Raw genomic sequence first — 17,113 nt, 5'->3', positions numbered from 1 at the left:
GTCCAGCAGGTTTGTGCCTTCAGAACCCAGCAGAGCTCCACACATGTGCTTTTAATTCCTGCGATTCTAGAGAAAGGACTTATCAGAGAACAGATCTTTACCTTTAAGAACAATATTTCTCACTGGGATAAACTTTCTCATGCTAAAATGTACGCACAGGCAGACAAACAACATGTTTTCCATGTGGCTGGAAATTGTTCCCTATGCGCCTGCTCCTCATTAATGAAGGCTATTCAGCCTTCCCTCCACTCAGCTCATCTTCTCCACTTTCTTGAGCTGGCTGTGCTGTACATTTCCATGACAACTTATGATGATGTCATAGAAAAAAACACAATAATTCAAGAATAAGAGCTCTTCTCTGGTAGGATTTGAGTTTAATTAGCTTCCGTAATAACAGGGAAACAGGGATTGGAGAGCAAGAATCAGCATAGCTAGATAGTAGGAAGGGTAGTTTACCCCACCACAATGAAGGGTAATCCCCCACAGCTCATCTTCTAAGGCTTGAACCTTTAAAGCTTTGTAGGCATCTAAAGACATAGATAGGACATTAGTGAGACTTCTCTTGTTTTAGTATCTCATTTATACCCACCTGAACCTTCAGATGTCCAAATGTTTTTGAAAATCTGGCCCTAAAGCCTTGTATGCCTAATCTCTCTAGGTATTTACTGAATCCTTTGGGGTATTTCTCTAATGAAGCTGGCCTCCTATTACAGCTATGTAGACTAAATTTTCAGGTAAAGAATCATAGACTCATGGAATGGTTTGGGCTGGAAGGGACCTTAAAGCTCAGCCAGTTCCAATCCTCTGTCACAGGCAGGGACACCTTCCCCTAGAGCAGTTTGCTCCGAGGAAGCCTGTCCAACCTGACTTTGGTGGGCTTTGAATTGGTCAAGCCAATTGTTTGGTTTCACCCTCTTACCACTCTGATAGAGTAATTCTGGGCCATCCTAAATATTTACACACACACACAGACGTGCCATGGTACATGAAAGGGCTTTCTCAGTTATTTCTCAATCACCCCTTAATTGTTTTGGTAGTATAAGACTGAACCACACAATAATTAACTTTTATCACATAGATGCCCTTAGAGATGACTGTTTTCTAAGTATCTCTCTTTATTTCATCTACATTGCATTGTTGTTGCTCTGTTTTGCCTAGGTGTTAGGTTTATTCTAGACCTTCAGTAATGTTTTCACTGTCTCTGACGATGCTTTAACACTTCCCAATTTCTGTGTCCAGCTATCAGCACTGCACACTTGCCATCACACTTTCTTTACTCAGCCAACCCCTTCCCAAAGCTCCCTCCCTGCCTTCCCACCCTACAGGCTGCACTTACGGATTACTTCAACTTTGTAAGTTGCATTGATTTCTCCAACTTTGTTAAATACTCGGCATGTGTATTTCCCACTATCCTCTGGCTTCAGGTTCTTCAGGTTCAGTGTCCACTTCTTCTTCTTGTTCTCCCCAATCTCTTGGGGTGTGAGAGGCTTATTGTCCTTTAGCCACGTGATGTCTGGCCGTGGGTTTCCACTAGCCACACACTTCAGGCGGATGGAGCTGCCGACGGGACGGGCGATCACTCTCCGTCTCATCTTGGCAGGCTGCGTGAACCTGGGCCGGGCTGTAAAAGGCATGAAATATTGACTGTGGTGAGCAAAGGCCATGCAAAAAAGGATGCTGCTGTCAAGCATTATGCCAAAAGTCGCTTGAGAGTGACTTTGGCAGCTTGACATTAGCAGTGTATCACTCATATCAGCTCAAACTGATTTCCTTCAGAAAGGAGACATTCAGCTTAATGTATTCAAATGTCTTATTGCACTAGCCACAGCATTAGCTTTCTGCATAGCACAACCCTAAAATTTCTCAGTGTCCGTAAGGCAACTGCATCAGACCATCTCACAAAATAATACCAAAAGCACATTGTTGTAGCTGAAGTCCAAATGTGGCCTCATAATCACATTATAATTGTTACCATATTCCATGCCACAAATGCAAACCCTTGGCCAAGACCAAAGGAAAAACCTCAGATTCCTGTCAGGCTGACCATTTTCTCAGTCTTTTGATGGTCACTTGAAGCTTCATTTTCTGAAGCTTCTGCCCCTTAGTTCTCACTGGCATTTGTAAGACTTAAGAAGAGTCAGCATCATTTCAATATGTAGGTAAGTCTTGGAAGTATGCCAGATTTTTGTATGTTGATCTGAACTTGAAGGTATGCAGTTGATTCAGCATTAATTTATGAAGTATTCACACTGAAAGGCCCCAAAAGAAGCAAACAAACAATAAAAACCCAGTAAAACCTCCTTGAGTTTGTTCATTAGAAGATACCTCTTGCTAGTCCACCCCAGAAATTGAGAAGCTGAAGCAGTAGATGCTGGTGGACAGAATCATGGGTCAAGACAGTCACCTGGTCTTAGCAAGCAAATCACCAGTACTTTCAATGGCAGTAACGAGAATACTAGGGAAATGAAAGGTTCCTACCTGGCAAAATCTGCACTTAACATTAAATCAGATTATGTCAGAACTCCAGGGGGAAAAGAGGTGGCACTTTCCCACACTAGCAGCTTTACTGACATTGCAGAGCATCTTCCTGTGAAGTCATGAGTTGGTCTTACAAATAAAAATTCAATAGAAAGAAAAAGATCTTTGCACAAACTCAAGACAGTTGAAACAAGAGAACATGATCTGTTGCAAGACAACAGCTTGTCTAATAGTATCTTGGGCTAAAGAATTCAGAAGACATTACACGTTTCTCACAGTTACTTCAGTTATGCAGTGCCAGTCCAGGGACACAGATGTGCAATCTCCTGCTGAGATTAACGTCACTTCTGATTCCCACTTGGCACTCTCCCCCTACATCCAAATTCACCCTGCCAAATTCACCTGTCTTTTTATTTTAGCAAATCCAGTTTCTCCTCCATTTCTACAACAGATTTCTCCCTTTGCTTTTGAACCCTATTTCTTGCTTACCAGGATGTTACTCTTCAGCCCCAAAGGACTTTCCCCCTGCATTTTTGCACTCCCCTTGTAAATTCTCCCTGATTTTTTCCTAGGGAAATAAGAGAAATAGGTAAAGAGTGGCCTGCTCTGTGGCACACTGGGTTGAATTATGCCCACCAGCCACTGCCTTCACCAATGGCAACTGGAAAGCCACAACCTCAGTGGCAAATAAAATATGAAAGCAAGCTGAGAATGCTGTGATTCAGATATCAAATAAGTTAGTTACAGGACGGCACAGTGGGACTCTGTTAGAGAGCCAGCTCTTCTGCCCAAGGCAGAGGGACAGAAGCTTGTGGATGTGCATTAAAATGGAGCTTTGCTGGATGGAGGAGGCTGATCTGCAGCTTCCTCTCTCCCAGCACTAAGGAATGGCAATCATTACCCTCTGAGGTCTGTGAACATATCCTGTAGTCCTCACCCCCCTGCAGACTTGCTCAACATCCCTCCCTCTCGGAAGAAGACACCCTTTGGCATACCCCTGCCTTCAGAATCCTTTTCTGTAGGGGGAAACCATCTGTCTCCACAGCCTTCCCTTGTCCCCTTGGCTGTCATTTTGGGTCCCAGCCATTTCATGTTATTTCAAACTCTTGCTCAGAAATGCTTTACTCTCCACAGAGAGGCTTTCATGTGTAATCTAATGAACTGGAGCAACTCCGGCACTGAAAGTCCTTGCCATGACAGCTGAGCAGCAAGTGTGACATACTAACCCACTCCATAGGTCCTGGTGCGTAAATCGCTGAGTATTCTCTTTGGGGTCTACTGCAAGAGGAGGCCCCCTCCTAGCAAAACCAATCACCCTCCCAGAGAGACAATTAACCCTGTCAGAGCTGCATATTGTGAGCAATGACATGCCCAAGTTGAAGCCTGAACTCAGGGAAATGTGCTGACAAAGGCTGTCATTGTGGAAATGGAGTAAATGCTTACAAGGTGCAAGGAGGCATTAAGAACCAGCTGGGAAATGGGTCTAAACAGTTATCCTCTAACATGGCAGGAATTTATTCCGAGACCAGGAACTGCAGGTCCAGGTTGGGGTACATCCTCGCCAGAAGGGGATTCCTTGGATGGGACTAGCATATCAAAGAGCAGGTCGGAGACAGGACAGTCACACTGCTTTTGCAGAGTGAAGAGTCAAGTGAGTGGCTCTAAGATCTCGCTTTCCTTTACCTCTTCCCTGTTTCCACATCCATATTTCAGAAGGACTTGGTGGTATCCCTGCTCAGTAAGAGCATTGTAACACAGAAACTCTCTTTCCTTCCCAAAAAGCCAGGCCTATAACATTTGTTTTTCCTGCCGCTGTGACTCCCATGAATCTGTCTGGAGTTTTGCATTCACTCCTCGTACACTGTTGCCCAGATACATATCAAACTACAGGTAAAGCTAAACTTCTTTGGCTCTTTTTGTCTTTCTTTCTTCTTCTGTTAAAAGAAGGTGAAGTGATTATGTGGTCTCAAAAGCTACTCCAAGCTGTGTGCAATATGCTGAAACCAGATCCCATTTACAGAGGCCTGAATGTCTCCTTGACAAAAGCCTGAATTGCACAGGTTTAGAAAAGCCAGTTAACCCAAAGGGAGAAAGAGAGACACACACAAGAGGGAAAAAGAGACCCAGCAAGCACAAAGGAGAAAGAGGAAGAAGCAGCAGTGCGAGAGGGAGAAAATGTCTCTTTTGAGTGGCTGCTAGTAAATGTGTCCCCAAATCTGTGCCATTTACAGGAGTTTTGCTTGTTGAAGTGCCAGAAAAGGCCATTACAAAGTGCCTCTGTGTTATTTATACTTCACATGCTTGTTCTCCTCCACATCACTTGGCGTTTGCTTCACAAACACGAACCACACATTTGTACAGTATAAATTATGCCACACACAAGAGCAAGGGAAAACACAAGTGGATGGGGACAAAGAGGCAGTGTTGTGTATGGGTTCCTTGCTGAAATGCTGTTTACCATGAAGATTTATTCAAGCTAATGAAAATTAAGTGAAACAGAAGGCTGTCAGCACAAAGACTGGGGAAGGAAATCAGCCGTCTCCTCTCCCTGTGGGACACCTTGAGGTGCATGGATCAGTCCCAGAGGCTCCTGTCAGATGCTGCTCACACAGAGGGAGGCTGAAACATGCAATGTGCTGCAATCTGCCATAATTAGCTCTATGCAGTGATGGTCAATACCACTTTCATGAGACTTACACAAAAAAAGGGTCCTATTAAAATACTTTCAAGACTTTTGGATCAGAGCTGAGTCAGTTGTGGGAAGATGTGGATGGGGGTATCTATCTTTCCCCACATCCTGCTCTTAATGGGTGCAGGACCTCCTACCACAGTGATACCACTGCATGATGGTAACAGGAAAGCAAAGTGGAGCTTTTTCTTATCATGCCTCTCCTCTCCCACTTCCCTAAGGCCCAAGACTGTAAACACAAACTGCTCTTTCACCCATTGTGTTCCATAGACCTGCAGATACACACTGATCCTCCCTACACACCAGCTCACACCAGTGGTTTGCTGGTGAACACTGCTGGATAGAAAGGACTTGTGTGCGTGGCCTGCTCCAGCATTTCCCTGCTTGGAGAGAGGGAACAGGAGGGAGGAAAAAGAGGAAAAGCAGAGGTGCAGGAACACTGCAGCACAAAGGACCAAGCCAGGGCAGCACAGATTAAGACACAATCTGATATAAGATTGTTAATGCCCAGTAATTTTAATAGTGCTTCACATCTTTTGTCATAATATTATTGTGGTATTGATCCTTTATTCACCAGTTCTACCAGTAGCACATCACTCATGGCATGCAACATCTGCTTCTGTCTCCACTCAGGTAATGAAGAGTGGGGAAATGCTAGCCTTTCATTTTAGCAGCTGAATCCCTTCTGAAAGACTCCTGACCTGTAGTTTATCTAAACCATCCTTTCTCTACCTCTAAAATGTTGTCATCCTCCAGAATATGTGGAGGTTACCTCCCTCTCCCGGTGCATGCTCAATCTCAGGTGAATCTGTAACTCAAAGCTATTATGGCTCTGCCTCCTCCAAGTGTGGTCTGGCCACAGCACACAACATCCCTTGTTTGCCAGCCCCTGAAGATAACTGGCCTCAGCTCAAGTGGTGGGGACTCATATGGTGAAAACTTCACAGGTTATATCCCTATCATGCTATGAGGTTACTCCCTGGCCACAAATGTAGTACAAAACCACCTCTGTATTGCAAAATCAAAAGGAGGGATGCACTACGAGAGCAGAATGGAAATGCTGTGTTTCATCCCTCGAGGTCATAAACTCACATTACACTCCTGTCAGTAATGGCCAAAAGCTGTTTGGCATCAGCCTGACAACTTATTGTCCTTCCAGGAGTGCTTGGACCAAACACTGGACCTGCAAGTCTTGTGGTGATTCAGAACCTCTTCCAAGTGAGGTTTGAGCAGTTCCCCAAAGCTCAGCAACAGCATCAAAATCCTACTCTTAAAAAGGCCAGGGCTTAGAGAAGTTCATGCAGGTGTCTAAAAGAGAGGGTAACTTTAAGAAATACTCAGCTTTGGCCTAACACTAATTCTCTTGAAGTGAAGTCAGACCTCCCTTTTGCCCTCAGTGGGAGCACTGTTGTGTTGGCACTGAAGGCTTTTGGAATTATTGCTGTAAAAGTCAATATGCCTTTTATAGAGAGTCTATGAAAGCTGTAATAGCTGCACATGCAAAAGAAAGTCACTGCCCAGAAAAACAAATGCAAAGGAGAACCATGCTGGGGTATATGGCAGGGGGCCCTAGAGTGGATCATGGGCTGCTTTTTGTAGAAAGACCTTTGGATGGGATCACACCATGTTCAGCTAATGCTGTGTTTATTATTTGACCATCTTTGGGGAGAACTCGCTCCAGTCTCTCTGCTTTTCCCTTCCTTCAGCAACTGAGAAATGTGTCACGTGAACAGCACTCAACCAAGAGCCAAGGAAAACACAAAACCATACACTGCTCCTTACCCCATTGCTTCCCTGAATGATCTTCATATTCTCCATTGGAGCCTTCAGGTACCTGGCTGTCCTTTCCTGAGCTGGCATCATCTGCAAAGGAAAGGAAAGGGATGATGAGGGTATATTTAGATTAGGTATTAGAAAGAAATTCTTTATTGTGAAGGTGCTGAGGCGCTGGCACAGGGTGCCCAGAGAAGCTGTGGCTGCCCCATCCCTGGCAGTGTTCAAGGCCAGGTTGGATGGTGCTTGGATCAACCTGCTGTAGTGTGAGGTGTCCCTGCCCATGGCAGGGGCTGGAACTGGATGAGCTTTAAGGTCCCTTCCAACCCAAATGAGTCTGGGATTCTCTGATATGATTCTGATATGTTAAGAAGGTCTCCTGCAGTGCAGCAGTACAATAACAAATTTGCATTTGCTCCTGGAAACGCCATGCATCTGAAACACACTCAGCATACATTTGGCATCCACATCCTGGCACTTACAGCCTGGCCAGTTTAATGAACAGTTTCGTTTGCAACTTTATGTGCTTTTTGGCAGGCTACCAAAGCAATAGGAGATTAATCAGCATTTCATTAATAGCTGGCAAAAGCCTCTTTGTTTATGCTTACAGGTTGCTGTTCCCTAGGAGGAGCTGATCTGATGCAAATAATGGTATAAATCAAAATTACAGATAATTAAACCTAGGAGCTGAGGCAAGACTTATGGGATCTGTCACACAGAGCACAAGCAGTGGAATTAGGGCCACTAATTCACTTTTCAGCTTCTATACAAAATCAGGAAAACAAGTAGGCCTGGGGTCAAATGAGCCCTCAAGGGATGCTGAAAGCAAAGCTATGGCTGGAGAATACAACACTGAATTGAAAAGCTGTTTGTGTTTTGTTGTGGGTTTGATGTTTTCTGTTTTCATTAAGACCACCCATCCACCTGTGTAAACAACATACCACTTTGTCCTTATCACCCCAGTTGTCTATGCCAGTACTATAGAGCAGCATCCACTCTGTTCCGTGTACTATTAGGAGAAATGGAAATCACCACAAGGTAAAACCTCCACCTCTTCAATAGCTCCCACCTCAAATTGCCACTGTGGTGTGGGCATCTACAAGGTCTCTACAAGGGTCAAGGGAGCAGGAGAGTGCCCTGAGCCTCATTCTGCAACCCTGGTGATGCTGGTGGCCTTACACCTCTGCAGTGCCCAGATGTGAAGCTTTTTCTTCCTCCAGTAACAGCCCAATCTCTCCTGCACAAACACTCAACTCAGAGCATCCTTTCTTAGCGATGCATCACACCATGTCCACCTGAGGGACTTTGGGCACCTACAGGTTATGGTGCAGCAAAGAATGGCTCTTCCAAGGCTAATTCTCTGCTCTACAGATGGCACAGCCCCATACATCAGCTGGATTTAAGGTGAAGAGATATGCAATTCTAGGTAAAGCATACTGAAGTGTATAAAGTATGATTTTCAGAGATAGGTCAGGTAAAGGATGGGGAAAAGTTCACCTCAATAAGGAGCTACTCCACAATGGTGTAAAAAAACCTCACAAAATCAAGAGAAGTGGAAATACCTGACCTAAGTTCTGAATCCCTCCAAACACCCAAGTCTAAAACCCATATGAAAAAGTTTTCATGAGCAAACAACAGGAATATTTCTTCCTGTAATCTCTGAAGCAGAGGAAAAACTTAGTTTATACATGAACACCACCATCACCCCCAGAAAGAAAATGTACAAATATCAGAACTGCTCTTTAGAAGCTGGTTTGTGCTTAAACAGTATTTAGTGCATAAACACGTGTGCAGTCCTTGTGCAAGAAGAATGTGTGTTTAACCCCATCCTCACCCCAGTTTCTTGCTATTTTGGAAAATCATCCCAGCTCTTCAGCATGGGGCATTTTATGCCAACACATGCTCCGCTCTCATTTGCTGCTGTCCCTTAAGTGGAGAGGCTGCAATACCATATGGGTTTGTCCCCCCTCGACCCTGGTGGATTTTTCCCTTCTCCTTGTGGTTACTTCGGCGCAGTTTCCCCTGGAGGTATGTACAGCTGTCACTTCGAGGGGAAAAAGAAAATCGTCAGGGCAGCAGCATGCTATGCTCTTACTTGAGCAGCTCACTCCAGCTGACTGCCCCTTCCCACCTCCCTCTCAAACTCTATCCACTGCTGGAAACCCAAAGGTTTTCCCTGGTGCCCCAGTCACCTTCCATCCTAAACCATAGAGAAGTGGCATAAACCACAATCACCCTTAGGAACATCAGCTCTCATGCAGTGCCGTGAGTGCAAAAGCACCATCCAGTCTCCACCAACGTTGGCCTCTGTTACAGAGGAGGTAAATAACTCGTGTTTAACAAATCTATTTTCACAACCTTGGCAAACTGAGTGCAGGGCATACAAATATACCCATTCTATATGATGGCTTGCATATGACAGATTGTCTCCTTTCAGTCAAAATATTGAATTGATTATCTTCTGGCACCTGTACATTTTTATTCACATAAATATCAGTAGTGCTATGAACTAAATCTCGGATGCTCTCTGACAGAGAACTTGGTAAATCCCTTAGCACAATTGGAGAAGTGTATTGAGTAATGAAGAAGAAAGAAAACCTGTGGTCAGGGATGTAGGATTCCTGCCCATTGTTAACTGCTGAATATCTTAAAAACGGTTAAGATGTTTAACTGGCGATGTTCTGTCAATTATATCTTAATCCTACTCAGCTTGATGTACAAAGAGCAATATATCCTCCCTTGCCTCCTGCCTCATGTTACAGTATGTCAGCCCTTGTGCGCTCCTCCTGCCTACACACAAGGAGTGACTGGCGTTCTCAACACCTCTTGACATGCTGCCAAGCTTTTGATGTAAGTAAAATTGTCCTGAATCTGTTTGATCCTTTGAAGATACTTCTTCAGTTGTTCTCCTGTCAAATCGCCAACCTGTGGAGTAACCCACCCAGCCCAGAAAAAGACATTTGGGGGGGAAGCGATCAGGATAGCTAATGCTGAACTATGAAACAGATAATGGCAGAGGAGCAAGATTGAAATAAATAACTGGAATTATTCAGGCATGTTGGTTTGGATCCACTGGAACTCATTCCATGTTTGCTAGGAATGTGGTAACATCAACAACAAGACATAGCAGACGTCTCATGGCAAAAATGTCACAAACATGGAAACTCATGTAGGGCAAAACTGCTCCTGCCCATCGCCGGAGCTGCACACTGGGTAAGGGATACCACAGCAGTCTTCCTTCGAACTGCAATATTCAGTGAATTGGGCTTTTACTGTATCTGAACATTCACACTTGAGAACTGTAGGGGAAAAAAGATGATTTATGAGATTCAGAAACTGGGTGAAACTCATTTTGGGAAGATTCCCTGAAACTCAGGAATCTCTAGTCAAACTTAAAAGTATGAATGAGGCAGCAGAACAGCCAGTGACAGATACAGTGATAAAGTGTTAATCTGGGATGTGGGTGACCCAAGGTCAAGTCCCTCTTCTGCTTCATTCAGAGGGGGATTTGAACCTCCCCTCTTACACCTTGTGAGAGTGTCTCAAGCTCTGAACTGTGGTCTCAGAGGAACGATAAAAAGAGCTTATTATTACATAAAGTGGAACAGCACTGTGGGAGATGGATATCCCAGGAACACCCTTTGAATGGAAGACCTTCGCCTAGTTCAGGTATCACCAAGATTCAAATTCCAAAGTTAAATCCAAAGTTAGTACTGAGGCTGGATGGAAAAGAATCTGCCTCTCCCTGTTTTGAAGAACCTTTTTATACTTTTAATTTTAACATCAGGTGGTTTCCTAGTGTAGGGAAACACTTGAGCAGTTGTTCTAGTCCCTGTGCTAGCAAGGATGGGTATCTTCCTATACCGCAAACATACCTTGGTCAGCTTACTCACTCCTAGCGAGGAATCTACAACACTGAAAGCAAAGCCAAGTTTCCTGAGAGTTCAGAGATATCTGATTCATCCCAAACCTGCAGTCTGAAGCATGGTTAGTAGTGCCAGATGTGAAGACCTGCTGTTGGCATTTCACACCAAGGTTTACAAATGCAACTGGCCTGATAATATTCTTCTTAGACAGAGAGTGGACCTGAAAAAAATGAGCCACATTCAGATGTGTATGACCAGCGTACAAAATGAGTTAGTAGCTGGAACTACATAAGTCTTAGCTATATTCAGAAATGACCTAATAAGCAGATTTCTTACTCATGCTTTTGTCACCTCCCACAGAGGCAGGCAGGTCAGGGTGATAAGTACACACAGAAAACTCAGCCTGCAGCCAAAGGGCAGCAGGGACCGGCTATGCAGCATTGCCAGCTTTGCTGCCAGCAGATTACCGCAAGAGGCAGGGCTAAGAGGGATGAGCTGCTGAAGTTTCCTACAAGCTCCCTTTTCTATGACCTATATTGGAAGGTCATCCTGTACTGTCCTTCTTGGAGAGTATCACAGGCTTAGGAGAGCAGCCAGTTGGAAGACGAAGTGGAAAACCTGCCTTGAAAAATAATCACTGACTAATTTTATGTCACGAGTATCTGAGGCTAAGAAAACACACACATGATTTAGGTGTCCTCACTGTACAATTTGGTTTCATGGTATTGCAAAGCATGCTGGCTGGCCGAGAAACCAGCCTCAATATCACATCAGGTGATAGACTTGGAGACATGGGACACACGCATGTAGCCCTTTCCCTCCAAATACTACACCTACCCACACAAGACAAAGCCAGAATTGATCCAGAAGCATCAGACCATTGATCAGGAATGTCATCCCAGTGTCATGATGCCCAGCTGCTCTCCAGCCATTGCCTTTTTCTTGCTTCAGGATCTCGATCCAAGCTGGCTTCTAGGTCTGAGATGCTACAGGACTGAGAGGCTGGCAGTGTGATGGGGAAGTGTGGTGGGGCTGAAAAGGCAGTCTTGGACTGGTTTTGTACAAGACTTGACGTATCTGAGTGTATAAGGCCTTGATTATCAACGCTGATGTCATGGGCCAAATTGCCCTTTCTCAACCCAGAAAGCACAATGCTCTATCCATTATCTCCTGCCATGTGTGCTTTTGGTCTACTCCCTGTTCCAAAATAGGCTGGATTTCTGCAGAAAAGGGCTTTCCATATGTAACTCCACCAATTGCCAAAGCATTTTGGGTTCCGATGGGACAAAGAGTACTACATAAGTGGGGTGTAGTTACTGTTTATTACCATAGTAGAATTGTTCCATGCCTTCTTACAAGTTGAAATAAATGGAAAACTCTGCATAACTGTCCGGCTCTGAGGGAAACTGATAGGAAATATGCACTGTTACCAAGCCAGGATCAAATTTTATTTACCCACAGACTCTCCATGAAAGCTTTGTGTTTTAGCCAAATGGGTATAACTGGTTTTCAGGCCAATACTACGTGCTGAGCATCTAACCACGAGTCAAAACAACCATTTTTGAAGCAAAGAAATCTAGCTGTAATATCTCTCTATAACTCACAAAGTTGCTTTAATTTGTTATAATGCAAGGCCCGTCCCTGCTCTGACTTGATGGGACCAGCTTTGGAGTCTTTGATGTCAGAGGCCTTGAAAGCCCCATTTCACAGATGAGCCAGCTTTGCATAAATAAACAAAGTGACCTCTGAACTGGAGCCTGAGACCTGAGCACACTTCAAAGCACTGGGGGAGGTGATGGGGGGGCAATGGGGAATGAAGCGATCAGCATGCATCATTAAGGGAGCCCCCTCTCAACGTAGCAGTGAACAAGGAGTGTAAATAAAAGGAGGGAGGTAAGCAGGGAGGGAGTGAAATGAGGGGGAAAGTGATGTAATCCTGTCAGGCTTGAACAATTATAATGAGGCTTTCTCCCATGGATGAATGAAAGAGATCTCTGCACGCCAGCTTTAAGAGCTGACTCCTGCATTTACCCAGATGCATCATATCTGCACATCATATTTGCTCTCCAGCGTCCTTCACTGCTGCAGATGCCTAGTGAGTGACAAAACATAAATTGCTTGTGGGAGATGGGTCTTGGGCCTTCCAAGGAGTTGAATCAGAATTTGTTCTGGTGAGCCTAACCAGTAAAATTTGAAGGATGGGAACACATCATAGATTCAGACTAGACAGTGATTTGACTTATTTTCCAATAGTCTTGATGATGGAGCTGATGGAAGATAAACACTCAGGAAAGTATGACCTGAAAAAGTAGGTCTCTGCAGTTTATCTCAGATAAATTCAGGAATTTAAGGGGAAACATAAGTTAAAGATAATTTTGTACTTTGTTTTAAGGAGTCTTCTCTTATCTTGACTGGTTCATCTGATGTCCAGATGAATGGTCCACAAGGTATGTATGTGGGCAGTCAGTAACAACTTTATCACTGGGTTTGTAGGGATTAAGGCACTTTTTTCCTTAGATCTCCTTAATGTGGATTAACACTCCAGGTTTCACTAGAGTTTCAGCTGGTATTAACCCCCAATGACAAGGGAAACACATCAAACCTACTGGGATGATTTCCCTTTCAACACTACCAGGCTGCCAGCTGCCAGAATTTTATGGTTTCATCTTGTGATATTTGAGGTGTTTCTGGAGGATCTTGATCCTGACAAGTGACTACTTGGGAATCTAATTTTTTTGTTGTTGTTTTTATTGAATAACATTTCTTAACACCTGTGATTGCAAAGAATGACTCTGCACAAATATACCCTAAAAGCCTGAAGGAAAAGGAACAAAATGCTCATTTCTGAGATCTTGTGATTTTCTTCAGCTTGTTTAGTGAGGTCTGAATTATGCCTTCAGGACCGTGGGACTGGTGATCCATAGATGAATCCCAAGGCTGATTAGAAATCACGACAAAGATTAAGATGCAAAGTCCTCATTTTCATTGATTCTGAATTTCCTCCCATAGGTGAGTTCTAGCTTTCCAAACCTCCTCACTGAACCCTTTTTTGTGTTAAACGCAGACAGGTCAAAACTCCAATGAACTCATCCCACTAACACAAACCTGGTGTAACTCTTAGATATTACTTTGAACGTTTTTCATGGTTCCTCCATCAAGCCCTCATCTCATGCTCACTATTCCTCCATCTGCTTACTATATTAACAGTGTCACCTACTGTATTAACAGTGCTATGAAAAGACAGGAAACGTACGTAGAATTTATTTGGAAAGGCACAGTGAAAGCAAAGAGATCAGGAATATTTGGAGGGAAATAAAAAGATCTCATGGAGGAACCCCCTCTCCTCAGGCCCAGCCAAACAAAACCCCTCAAGATGAAAAAGAAGAAACCCACTCAGAGGATTGCACAGCCAAGGAACACTCCACTTCTCTCAAAAAGAGCCCACAACAAAACCAACACAAACTAAATGGTTACTGGCAAAGAATTTGCCTCTGTAATGGACACTGAAGACTTTACTGCCTACTGCCTCTGTCTCCAAAAATAACCAGAGGTATTGATATTGGAATTTCCTGAAAATAAAAATAAAAAATGGTTCTGTTAGTGGATTTTTTGGTATTTTCAGCTCTGGCCATTTTCATGAGAATTTCCATGCAAAAAGCTTTCATGGCTTTCACTTGAGCCCCAGCACTGGGAATCTCCCTGTAAGAAGGATGCTTTGCAAAAGAAACGTTTGCAGTCCAGCAGCCTCCTGAAGCACTGGAGAGGCTCCACAGTCTACAGACCAAAGCTTCGTAGTGAAGGAACAAGACTTCTGTCCCTAGTTATATCAGTAACTCACGTTTTTAAGTTATGATGATATACAGGCTCATCTATTACCTGTAGATGATGAAGGTCTTATGTGGTGGTTATTGCTGCTTCCCACATCTCAACATATAGGTGAACATATATCAAAAGCAACTGCTTTAAGACCAAAGAATACTTGACTCCCTTCTACAGAATGAATGAAGGAGGGACTACGGGATAGCAGACATATTAGAGCCAGCTTATATTATGAGCTGGTACTGAGTTCATCTCTCCCCTCCCTTTCTTTATGCCCATGTCTCTGTATCTGGTTCAGATCTGCATCTATTTTCTAACTCTTTCTCCCTCTCATTCCTCAACCTCTTCCCATAAAGTCGTGGAGGGAGAAGCCTTCCTGAAGATTTGGCTCTTCCCTTGTTCCTTGTGGTCTATTGCTACCCACAGAGCTTACAAAGTCATCTGAGACATTCTCAGTCATGGCACATCTGCACATAGGGGTGCTCCAGCTCCTGCTGTAACCACACAAAGAGCCACAATGAGAAATGGTTGGAGCTTTTCACTGAACCACTGCAATTCCCTGGCCTACCATTATGACAATTACATTGAAAAAGCAATCACAGGCCTTCCATCATGTCGACTCCTCCAGACACCAAGACCTCCTGCCTGACTTCAGGTCTCCATTCCATAGGGGGCAAGAAAACAATTCTTCCTTCTTTGTTGCTGTTGTTGAGGTTACTTTTTACCAGCATGCTCCAGCACACACAGACAGCAGCCCCGACAGCCCTGCACCACAGGCACCAGTCTGCGGTTATATTCTTGATCTACTGCTGGAGAGGATGAAAGGGAGAAGAAATCACAGAAGACAAGTGGTTAGGCTTCTGCCTTGTCACCAGCACATTCTGAGCATGAAATAGTAGCACCAAAAAGACACCAACTGCCACTCAGCTTTTCCAGACCTTGAGCAAACTGGTAATATTTCACACTATTTTTGTTACTTGCACCATGATAGAATGATGGATTTCTTAGAGACAGGTTCCCACTATTAGACATTGTTCACACACAGCACAAAAGGCAGACGCAGTTTAAAGAGTTTACTGCCTTGTCATTGCAGTCATTACATGTATTAAGGTCTCTCAAGAAACACATTTCTTAGCACTTTCCTGTTGTTAGGGGTAATGATGGTGGTCTTGCAGAGAGAAGTTTCTTGTAGAAAAGTTTCATTTATAACACCAATCAGCCTATCTCAATTTATAATCATTTTCTTGCATTCATTATTATTATTATGTATATTTATATTCATTTATTATTACTTGCAATAAGTTTATTAACATATGGAAGAATTATGTGAATTTAATTGTCATCTGACAAATAAAGATGTTGAAATTATCCTTTACTTTAGAAAGCTACCTCCAATGCCCTAGTTAGGAGTGAGAATGAAAAGGTCAGGTTGACATCTACCTCTCTTCCCTGACTGCCAAAGAAATGATAGAGAGGGCCTCAGCCACATGGTTGCCAAAAATGAAGTGGTATGAACACTCCACTCAAGAACATAGGCCAAAATTCCATCTTCAACAATCATAAGTTGCTTAGGGTTGGGGGAGGGAGGCATGCCACTGAAAGGACTAATGCAAGGTTAATGATAAGAAGAAGATTATAGCAGAGCCAAGGATAAACTGATAAGACCTGGCTCTTGGCCTTCTATTTTAACCACTATGCAGCTGCTGTTCCCCATAAAGTTATACCTCTATCACTTCCCTTCCTAGCAGCACTGATCGATCTGTATTATTTCCTTCACCAAGACATGCAGGAACATCATCAATACATGTTCTATTTCCCTTCACATGTTCAAAATAGCCAGCACAAAGAACTTTCCAGAGGAGTTGGAAAGAGAGGTCATATATGCCAGTGACTGAGTACACAAATTATTTTTGGATGGTATTTATAATCAAACAAAAATAATCAATCATACAATCCTGTCCCTTCCAAATACTGAGTTAATTCCTTAGTGTGGAATTACCCAATCCATCATGATGAACTGGGAATTGCAGTACTGGACTTTACAGACAGGAATGTGGATCCAGCTGTTTCTTCAACAACAGAATAAAAACTATTGAAACATTCTTTATGGGCTTACATATTTCACAGTCTTCTGGTAGAATAGTAAAAATAACTCCTATGGAAGAAAATGAAACATCTTATAGAGTATGACAATTACCAAACGAAGCAAACTCTCAGAGAGGACTATTGCTTAACATCTTTAATGGGAAAAGTAAGCCCCATGTGTGCTTGCTTGAGGCAAGAAATCACACCTCATCAAGATCCGTCATTAGCCTATTATGCTTTAACTTTGATTTCAAGAAATAACAGCACCTATAAATGGAAGGTGTTAAAAGATCAACAAAGGATGACAGCTTTTAATTGGACATTACAGAACACATAAAAACCTGGTCTAAGATGTTAGTCTTATTCAGTAAGGCACAGAACGCTGGGGAATCTCTCTGACCAC

The 17,113-nt window shown here is 43.4% G+C and overlaps 1 protein-coding gene across 1 annotated transcript in view; it reads right to left on the bottom strand.

The window, feature by feature from the left end:
* Positions 1 to 17,113, bottom strand: part of FGFRL1 (fibroblast growth factor receptor like 1) — a 175,617-nt gene that overhangs the window by 9,851 nt on the left and 148,653 nt on the right. The window contains exons 4-5 of the mRNA XM_034064941.1: positions 6,950 to 7,030; positions 1,337 to 1,621 (exon numbers count right to left, since the gene is read on the bottom strand). Coding sequence (XP_033920832.1) covers positions 1,337 to 1,621; positions 6,950 to 7,030 — 366 coding nt within the window. The remainder of the gene's footprint in view (positions 1 to 1,336; positions 1,622 to 6,949; positions 7,031 to 17,113) is intronic.

The sequence above is a fragment of the Melopsittacus undulatus genome, chromosome 7 (genome assembly GCF_012275295.1).
Source record: "Melopsittacus undulatus isolate bMelUnd1 chromosome 7, bMelUnd1.mat.Z, whole genome shotgun sequence".
Taxonomy (NCBI): domain Eukaryota; kingdom Metazoa; phylum Chordata; class Aves; order Psittaciformes; family Psittaculidae; genus Melopsittacus; species Melopsittacus undulatus.
The sequence above is the reverse complement of the archived record's forward strand: the minus strand, read 5'-3'. Positions and strand labels throughout refer to the sequence as shown.